Source organism: Nyctibius grandis, chromosome 3 (assembly GCF_013368605.1).
Source record: "Nyctibius grandis isolate bNycGra1 chromosome 3, bNycGra1.pri, whole genome shotgun sequence".
Classification (NCBI taxonomy): domain Eukaryota; kingdom Metazoa; phylum Chordata; class Aves; order Nyctibiiformes; family Nyctibiidae; genus Nyctibius; species Nyctibius grandis.
The window spans coordinates 98,257,437-98,267,805 of record NC_090660.1 but is presented as its reverse complement, the minus strand read 5'-3'; the positions used below and the strand labels follow the sequence as shown (position 1 = coordinate 98,267,805).

The 10,369-nt window shown below is 47.7% G+C and overlaps 1 protein-coding gene across 1 annotated transcript in view; it reads left to right on the top strand.

Moving 5' to 3' along the window:
- The first annotated feature begins 9,157 nt into the window (after positions 1–9,157).
- Positions 9,158–10,369, top strand: part of LAPTM4B (lysosomal protein transmembrane 4 beta) — a 62,871-nt gene continuing 61,659 nt past the window's right edge. The window contains exon 1 of the mRNA XM_068396734.1: positions 9,158–9,285. Within this exon, the coding sequence (XP_068252835.1) occupies positions 9,190–9,285 (96 nt within the window). The 5' untranslated portion in view covers positions 9,158–9,189. The remainder of the gene's footprint in view (positions 9,286–10,369) is intronic.

Genomic DNA, 10,369 nt, shown 5'->3' with positions numbered 1-10,369 from the left:
CATGGCCCAAAAGCCCTGACAGCTAGACACAGTTACAAACGCCCCTGGGCTCTCACCTGATGAGCTGGTGGGGCACCCTGTTGACCAAGGTGGGATCTATACATATCATACTGGGAGAACATGTAGGAGGAACAAGGCTATTAGCAGCACAGCCAAGAATAACACAGAAAATCCCATAGTGTGGCTGACCTTGAAAAAAGTGCCAAGAAGGGCTGAAAATTATCCATGCTGTCACCCTACAGGCTGGGACTTACAGATCTTCCAGAAAGACAAGGGAGAAACCATGGTAGAGTGGGGTGGAAGGTCCTTTAGAGATGTGGCACCATGAGATGAAAACTTGCACAGGGGAAAGATCAGAGCTTAGCTAATGCTGTTGGAGGAATTGGAGCAAGAGATCAAATCTGTCTGATGCATGATTCGACTCCCCAAAGAAGGAAATGCCCATATTACATCAAGCAAACACTGGTTACTGTTCTCTTCAGGACTGGGTGAAGCCCTACTGCTACAGGATTCATGAGCCTATTGGTACCTTCAGCAGTGGTTTTAATTGTTGCTCATACCATATGAATCATTTTCTTGTTTTCTAAAATATAGTAAATGACTTAAACAGCCATTATATTCTTGGTTTTGTGTTTTGCAGGGGCAAGAGGTGAAGTTTGCAATAGATACTTGTTCAGTCTGTTAGGGTGTTAACCCCTCTAGCCTGGTCAGAAGGGAGGAGGGAGGGACTCCATGGTAAGCATATGTTCAATATGTAATAGTGCTGACCCCATCATCTGTTCTAGGGGTGGAACATATTGGCATAACCTGCAGTATGACGGTAGCTGGGGACTGCAGGGGTGCCCTGTGTGTGAGGACGCCATGCCCTGTGCTGGTCACAGCCAGTGACAGATGGCTCTAACTCCATTGTAAATATCTTCTGCATGAAAGACTTCAGTGAGGGGAGCCTGTGGCAACCCTATGCAAGCATGCTTAGGAAAGAACAGCAAGGGCGAGGGAGAGGAGAAAGGGAGGGGACCCAGAAGAGCCACCTGAGGACAACTGGAAGAGACACATGGAAGGAGACGTTGTTGGGGACATGATGGGGCATGTACTTTTGGAAGGAGGTGCTCTGTGCTGGAGCAGGTACTCCTCTGAGGAGACTGCAGCCCATTGATAACATATTGTATCTGACACTGGAGAAAGACTTCCAGTACATGTTGCCAAATTGCAAATCTGCTGCCAGGCACATAATTAGATAATTGCCTAACCTATGTTTGAGGTTTCTAGTGAATGTAGCACAGATGGTTTCTTCTCATCCAAACTGATAACATTTTTCTGTGAGGCTAGCATGAATGGGAAAAACAGAAGAAAAAAGAAAGAGATGGATCTCGGAGTACTCCAGAGCTCACCAGTCTTCTTGTGAGTCCTGTATCTTCACAGCAGAACTGGGAGGCTTTCAAGTCAGAAAAGGAGAAAAGGAAGGAGGCAGTAAGGTGAGCTTTTTCTTGGAAAACATTTGGGCTTTTGGTTTTTCCGATTTACGAGAGCAATGTATCAAAATACTTCAATGATATGGTTTTTAAAATCAACAACTTTAAAACAAAATTATGCAACAGTGACCCAAGGGATCTAGAGCTGCAAAAGTGCTTTACCATCATGAAAGAATACACATAAGTGTCTGAGAGATTAGAATCACTATCTTCTATATGGCAAATCATGACAAAACACCCCAGAAGTGAGACAGAAAGAAGTGAGCCAGAAGTGAGGCATTTGTCTCAATATTTTTTTTAAGGTTAAGAGAGAACTTAAAAAGGAAGGAAGGAAGGAAGGAAGAAAGGAAAGAAAGAAAGAAAGAAAGAAAGAAAGAAAGAAAGAAAGAAAGAAAGAAAAGAAAAAAGAAACTTAATCATTTATTGTCCATTGTTTGGTAAGAAAGAAAGAAAGAAGAAAAAAGAAACTTAATCATTTATTGTCCATTGTTTGGAAAGAAAGAAAGAAAGAAGAAAAAAGAAACTTAATCATTTATTGTCCATTGTTTGGTACCCAAACATGAGATTTTGCCTTGCTCTGTGCAAGCAGTTGCACACCAAGCTGTGTCATTGTGATGGTCTGTAACAGGCTTCTAAGATGCATTCTGAGTTGTCACATGTTGGAGAAAAATACTGTTCTCACCCTGAATTTTTTAACACAAGCCAGGAGAATGAATGACCTTTTGAACCCATTTTGAATTGTGGCAGCAGTCCTGCTTTGTCGCGTGTTGGCCATTCTCTGCCACAGAGAGATGGTGTCAGGTATTTCTTGCACGGTTACTTTTTTCAGAAAGTATGGGTGATTTTTAAACTTTGTTGCATTAAATATTTCTGTAGCCCTGAATACTTGAATCATTTGCAGCCATCCTGAAACACAGGTTCTGAAGCAAGACGAACAACTTGGACTCTTAAAATGACTCTTTACTACAATCACAGTCAATTTCCCAACGTTGTCACTGCCCTGTGCCCAAGGACAATACCCAGACCTTGGTTTCTGGACAATGTTTAACCATTTTCTTATCTTGTCTTAACCTGGCCAAAAACAAAACAATTAACAACTTCTTTGCTCACTCTGGAGCACATGGTAAATCCTACAAGCAGAAGATGCGGCTCCCTTGAGCTACCCTTTTGTCTATGTGCTGTAGGCAATGCTGGGCAGCAGTGTAATTGAATTATTCAAGGCCAACTGAACTATGCTCCACCATCTTTGTGGACAGTGAGTACAGACAGAAGGTGGGAAAGACAATCAGCTTCCAAGCCACCTGTCCTCTTCAAGCAATCTTGTTCAGAAAGGTATTAAAAAGGTTGGGAAGAGGAGTACCAATTTTAATGAGAGCTAGAAAGCACAAGAAAATGCCAAATGGATCACAGCATCTTTTGGCAGGAAGGAGCTGTCATTCCCTGGAGTGAGGAGATCACGGAGGACACAGAGAATCATAGGATCATTTTGGTTGGAAAGGACCTTTAAGATCATCAAGTCCAACCATTAACCTAGCACTTCCAAGCCCACCACTAAACCATGTCCCTAAGCACCACATCTGCATGTCTTCTAAAGACCTCCAGGGATGGTGACTCCACCACTTCCCTGGGCAGCCTGTTCCAATGTTTGACAACCCTTTCTGTAAAGAAATTTCTCCTGATATCCAATCTAAACCTCCCCTGGTGCAACTTGAGGTCATTTCGTCTTGTCCTATCATTTGTTACTTGGGAGAAGAGACCGACACCCGCCTCGCTACAACTTCCTTTCAGGTAATTGTAGAGAGTCATAAGGTCTCCCCTGAGCCTCCTTTTCTCCAGACTAAATAACCCCAGTTCCCTCAGCCGCTGCTCATAAGACTTGTGCTCCAGACCCTTCACCAGCTTCGTTGCTCTTCTTTGGACTCGCTCTAGCACCTCAATGTCTGTCTTGTAGTGAGGGGCCCAAAACTGAACACAGTATTCGAGGTGCAGCCTCACCAATGCTGAGTACAGAGGGATGATCATTTCCCTAGTCCCTCTGGCCACACTATTTCTGAAACAAGCCAGGATGCTGTTGGCCTTCTTGGCCACCTGGGCACACTGCTGGCTCATATTCAGCCAGCCATCGATCAACACCCCCAGGTCCTTTTCCACCAGGCAGCTTTCCAGCCACTCTTAACCAAGCCTGTATCATTGCATGGGGTAGTTGTGCCCCAAGTGCAGGACCTGACACTTAGCCTTGTTGAACCTCCTGCAGTTAGCCTCGGCCCGTAGATCCAACCTGTCGAGATCCCTGTGCAGAGCTGTGGGGTTACAGGAGTTAAACGGACCCCTGATAGAGGAAGATGACAATGCAAGCAGTACTGCCAACCTGCTCGCCCTGATGGGAGGACGACCATGGGAGCAATACACAGAAGAATAAGAACGAACATTATAAGGAAAAACAAGAGACACTGAGGACGAGGCGGGGGGAGCGAGGTTTCGAAACAGGAAGACCTGGCCAACCACGCGCTGCAACACTGCAACGCACTGGAACGTTGCATTGCAAAAGCTTATCTTGATGTAACCAAGTCTGCTATAAATATATGTGCTTACCCTGAATAAAGGGTCTCCACTTGCTGACACCATTCCAAGTCCGTGCCTTTAATTCCTCACAGAGCCTTCCTACCTTCCAGCAGATCAACACTCCCGTGCAACTTGGTGTCATCTGCGAACTTACTGAGGGTGCACTTGATCCCCTCGTCCAGATCATTGATAAAGATATTAAAGAGATAATACTGAGCCCCGGGAACACCACTTGTGACCAGCTGCCAACTGGATTTAACTCCATTCACCACAACTCTCTGGGCTTGGCCATCCAGCCAGCTTTTTACCCAGCGAAGTGTACGCCCATCCAAGCCATGAGCAGTCAGTTTCTCCAGAAGAATGCTGTGGGAAACGGTGTCAAAGGCTTTACTGAAGTCTAGGCAGACAACATCCACAGCCTTTCCCTCATTCAGTAAGTGGGTCACCTTGCATAGAAGGAGATCGCGTTAGTTAAGCAGGATGTGCCTTTTATAAACCCATGCTGACTGGGTCTGATCACCTGGTTGTCCTGTACGTGCTGTGTGATGCTGCTCAAGATGATCTGCTCCATAACCTTCGCTGGTACCGAGGTCAGACTGACAGGCCTGTAGTTCCCCGGATCCTCTTTCCAATACTGGTCCTTTTCAAGTTTTGATGTATAAAGACAATAATCCAGAGTGTTTCTTGTACCTCTAGGAGCCTTGGCAAAACTCAGGTGTCATCCAGCTGACAACTCATCACTGATGCATCTTAAATGATCTTCCACCATCCTTGTTGCTTTTGGGTATAAGATCAGATATGATGGATTCACAGCCATCTCTGTAAGAAGCATTTGTTTTATAAGGCAAAGTGAATGTCTTCGAAGCTTGAACTGTGGAGACTGTGGTTATGGGTCTATAGCTGTGGCAATACTTGGGCTCTGGAACAAATTAGTAAACAACTAGTTTTGTGTATTTGCAACCACTTCATCTCTGTTGAATTTCTCACTTGATGCACACTTGACAGCATACTCCTACGGCCTTTAAAGGTTCGTGTAACAGTCTCAGTAAGGGGGTTTCCTTCTGCTAAGCGGTGGCTGCTGAAGGCCATTTGGCAAGGGGGCCTGTGTTGGTGGTCAGGCCTGGAGGACAAGAACAAGATGGTGCCAGCAACTGCCTCTGACAGAAACTGCTGCCTGGTGCTGATGTCCCGCCAGCCAACCTTCCTTCCAAAGATCTCTCTCAGAAGCTGAGTCAGGAAAGCAAATTCTCCTCTGGATGAGGTTTTGCAGAGAAAGCTGCATACCTGACTTGCAGCAGCCAAAGTGTCTTCTCAAAATCCATTTGCCTGCACAAAAACTGGATTGATGTGCATTGGAGCCCAGTGAACCTCATGCTGTAATCTGTGTTGTGGCCACCCCTGTTATAGACGCTCGTGATAAATCGGGAAAGCCAATCTATATTAATAACAAGAAATTTTATTAACATGAATTTAGCAAGAGATAAATGAGCAAAAACAGCGCTGGGCGACCGGGGGAGTAACAGCTCCGCCAACGGCTCGCGCCGAATCTTAGGAGAAACATCAATTTATTAGACAAAGCATACATATTCATTAATATGGGTTGGGTTATTATAATTACTTCTGGGAGTGGGTGTGATTATTCCCCTCCTTTTAGCGTTTGCGCAGTATCACCCGGTGGTCGTCCATAGGGGTCCCTAGGATGAAGGCTGCAGTACTTCTTCACTGTGTTCGCTGATTGACCTCGCTTCTGCACAAGCGACTGATGCCTTGCAAAGTTGTTGCATATGTGGGCTGGCCCCAAGGAAAAGCCACTATCCAGCCCCCCCGCAGAACTTATCTCTTCCTCCAGCCAGAGTTGTAAATCACAACAATTAAGGCACAGCAGGGGTATTGTTTTTGTTCCCAAGGCCCAGACATTTGTCTCCTGGTGCCTCCTTATCTATACATTTGCCATTTGTCGGTTGCGTTGGTATTTCCTTATCTAGTTACAAGCTTAACATATGTTATTCTAAACCTACTATCCTTCATAACAGGAGGTTTGTTGCAGTAAAGCCTTTACGTCTACGTGCGATTTCATGAACAAAGTTAACCCGTCTATTACACCCCTACTTTTACTGCCCATTGCATCTTTTTGTTTTAATTCAGTTTGGGGCTACATCTTTGCCTCCACAGCTGGTAGCAAGGGGAGTGAGCTGGGATCAGTGGGTGGGTCTCCCAAGAGCTGGTGGGGCTTCATGCAAGTGCACAGCAGTGCTTGTGCTTGTGCACTGTCAGCTGCTGGTGAGAGCTGAAGACTATAAATGCTGCAAGGCAGGGACTAGGTCTTCCATCTGCAAAGTATGTAGTATGCCGCAGAAATAAAAATAGAAAGGAGAAGATTGGACTTCATCATTTCTCTAAACTCTGCCTGTGATTTATACTTCCCTGGACTTCTAGAGTTGGTTATAAATCAGGGGTGTGATATGAAGCCTGATGTTTCCTGATCTTTCCCATCAGGCTTTTTGAATGGAAATTAATAACTATACAGGAAACTGCTCTGAAGTAATTAGTGTTCACCTTCTCATTCTTCCTTCCTTTTCCTTCTGAGGATATCCAGATTAAAGCCATTGATGGGAAACAACAAGCAAAAGAAGTCATGCAGTTAATGGCTCCTTACAGAGATGAGAGCTGTGCCGGGGGATGTTATAAGCTGCTACTGCCTCCAGCAGCTCCAGGGCCTGGGATTCCTCCAGCAACGCTGCTGGAGCCCAGCTTGTTGTGCCCAGGCTGATGGATGCAGCTGCAGGCACAGGACATTGACTGGCACGGCTACGCAGATGGCCACAGACAAGGTGGTGCCTTCAGCTGTGCCTCCTACATGTAGGACTTGCAGAAGACCTAAGTACAGACCAGCTGGTCCAGCCTCATGTTTGCAAGTGAATAACACACCCCCTCACACACACGGTTTGGGGCAGGTACAGACTCCGGCCTCCTCCAGCAGCCAGCCCCAGGCACACAGGCTGTGACCCACGGTCCCAGTCCAGCCACTGGCACTGAGCCCCTCGCTTACCTCACTCACAGCGATTCCCCCAGTAGCTGGCGCTTACTCCTTGCAGCCCCCACACAAGCTGTGTGGAGAGTGAGAGTACAGAGAGAGACAGTTAAGAAAGGTTTTATAAGAGAGGGTGGTCAGGCACAGGGCTCAGTCAGGCAAGTGTACGTTACACACGATTGACCCCTTTTACACCCCGTTCTGTCTGATCCCCCCCTTTTCATCTTCCCGATCCCCTTCCCCTAATCATTCCTTCCTGAATTTTGCAGAGTCCCACAGGCCCCCCTCGAATATCCCAAATCCTCATGTTCTTCTTGTTTGCCCTTCTTATCAGTTGCAAAGCCCAGGTGACCCTCTCCAAAGCTGCCCCTGAAGCTCCTCAATGGCCCATCAATCAGTAACCAGAGACTTTTGGGCTTTGGCATTGTTTCCATTGTCTCTTCTCCAACAGGTTTGTGTCCTTGCTTATTGCTTCTCCCTTATCCCCTTTGCTTTGAAAAGATTAGGTCCTTCGTCGGATAACCTTAATGAAGCAGCTGCTCTTATCTTCCACGTACCCTTACAAGGTGTACATACAGGGTTTAGTCTTTATAACTCGTTTGCTTTCTGGTTTTAAAGATCAAGGTCTCTCAAGGTTACTAGTGACATAGTCCAGACCACATTGTTTGGGATATTCCTTTGGTCTCTTGAATATTTGTTTATTCAATATTGATGTTTCATTTTACTAGCATTGTAGGGACATTTTTTAATATGAATCTTGAAAATTGAATATTTGGCTTATGCATATAATCTAGTCAAAATTATAAATTCTGTGTTAAGTGGCTTCTCTCTTTTTGCAAAAAGAACCCCACCAAAACCCCCCCAAAAAAGCCTGGAATTTTTTTAAGGACAAGCTAAGAACAGAGGTTAATGTAAAGTTCCTACTTAAAGTATTTTTAATTTAATTTACTATAGTGGCTTTACAAGTAGGGATAAGGCAGAGTTAGAAATGTTCCTCTGTGCCAAGTTAGCTTTTATCTTGGAGTTCCTGTTCTGTGCAGATGTATGTATGTATGTAATAAAGAAGAGCCCCAAAGCAACCATACAGGGAAACATTTGAGTACTTCTCAATATTATATTTTGATGATAAATTGTGGGATTTGGTAGGTAGCCAAGATAGATGGCAGTAAATAAATTATTCTTAGGGTCAGGCTAGGCATACAGACCTCCTGGTAGAATTTTCTTCATTTTCCTCTAGAGAATGATACAAGTCTCAAATAATAAAACATGAAAGTCAGCTGCTTGGTAGGAGGTTTAGATTCTGCCTCCATCGGTGGTTCTCCTGCTGCTTGAATACACAGCATTGGGTCCTTCCTCCTAATGCTGCTTCCCCAACCACCATCAGGGCATTAACTACAGGTAGTGACAATGAGGTGAGTGTTAACCTGTGTGTCAGTTACACAAGGCAATTCCGGCCTCCTTAACAGCAGGGACTTTGGAAGTGGATTAGGAGGGCACTGTGAAAGAAAACAAATGTTCATGGCTTCAGAATTTGGGGCAAATCCAAAGCATATCATGTTCTCCTGCGATATTATCTTTATAGTCAAGTGGAGTTTTATTTCTATTGGTTTGCCAGTCAAGAATTGCTAGACGAGCTACAAGCTTCGCTAAGGACCCACCGCCGCGGGTTCTCTCTCATCACTATGGCAGGCACAGCCGTGCCTGGGCAGGGGTGGGTGCGACCACCTGGAGAATGGCACTTCTCCACCACCCGTGACACGCCGGGGACGCGCAGGCCAGGCTGTCAACTCACTGAATTCCCTCAACTTCCTCCCGTGCTTCGGCGTGATCGCTCCGGTGCTCGGGGGTTGCTCGGTGGGCTGGGTGGCGGAAGCGCCTGTGCGGGACGGCGGGGTCTGACGGCGGCACCGCGCTCTGCAGAGCGGCAGCCATCACCCGGCGAGCCGGCCGAGACCTCACCCCCGCCCGCCGCCGTCTGGGCTGGCCCACTCCGCTCTCGGTCCCGCCCGCCGGGAGGGGCGGCCCCAGCCCCAGCCCCAGCCCCGGCCCCTGCCCCGGTCCCGCCTCCGCGGAGCGGCGCGGCGAGAGGCGCGGAGCGGCGCGGAGCCCGGAGGAGCCGCGGAGATGCTGAGTTCGCCCTGGGCGCGTTTCTACTCCAACAGCTGCTGCCTCTGCTGCCATGTCCGCACCGGCACCATCATCCTCGGTGTCTGGTACCTGGTAAGCGCCCCCCGGGCTGTCCCCGTCTCCCCCCGGAGGTGTCCCCCCGCCCCGGCTCGCATGGCACCGGCTGCAGGGGCAGCCTGAGCTGCTGCGCCGCGCAGGCGGATGCCCATCGCAGCAGCTACGGCTGCCCCTCGCAGCCCCAGAGGTTTTTGGAGATAACCCTCCGAGGGGTCATGTCGTTATTAGCAGTAATGCTCAGCGAGCTCCAGCGCTTCCCCGCTGCTGCCCGCCGGGTTATCCCCCGGCAAGGCAGAGGCTGGTATTTAGACTGTCTAAATTGGGAAACGGAGCATGTGTGTGTATAAGTATCAGGGGGGTGGGAGCAGGAGATACAGAGCACAGGCAGGCTCACCAGGGTCTCCAGCGAAAAGCTGTTTTGGGGATGAAAATGTGACGAGTGACGATCCCTAGTGTGAGCGGTTTTCCTGGCTCCCCCAAACTTCAGAGCAGTGTTCCTCAGGCCCGGGTTGGCTGCAGCACTGAGGCCCCACTTGTGTGTTAGCTCCAGCAAGGCCAACTAGACCATGACCACACTGCGCAGAAAATCTTGTTTTATCATCTCTGGTCACTGCTTCCTGAAGAAGCCCCGTGCTCTTGTCGCTGCTGTTTCTTGTTTGTCAGAGAGTTGTTTGTCAGGAGTATCTTGGTCTGCCTGACCTTTCAGGTCAAGCTGAAACCTTTCAGGCAGCTGCTATCAGGTACTAGAAAGGCTTCATTCCTCCGTCAGGGTTATAGGACGTGAGTGAGGACTTGACCCTCGAGGCACAGCTTTAACGGGTCCCAGAGGTTGTTCGGCACCCGGTTTTTCAGCCAGGTGAAAGGCTTGGTGAGGAGGAGGCAAATTAAGCCCTCAGTTCCTCTCCTGTCTTTGACAATCTTTTCTTAATCCCTTGGGTAGCAATGCAGGAAAAGCGTCTTTCCCAGAACCAGCCCTGCCATAGTCGCAGGGTTTGCAAATGTATCACAACAATAAAAAAAAGCTAGTTCATCGCTGTAGGTTATGTAGAAGCACTTCTCAGCCTGCTCAGTCTTCCCCATCTCTTGGTGTGAGAAATTGGTCTCTGTCTGGTGGCAAGGC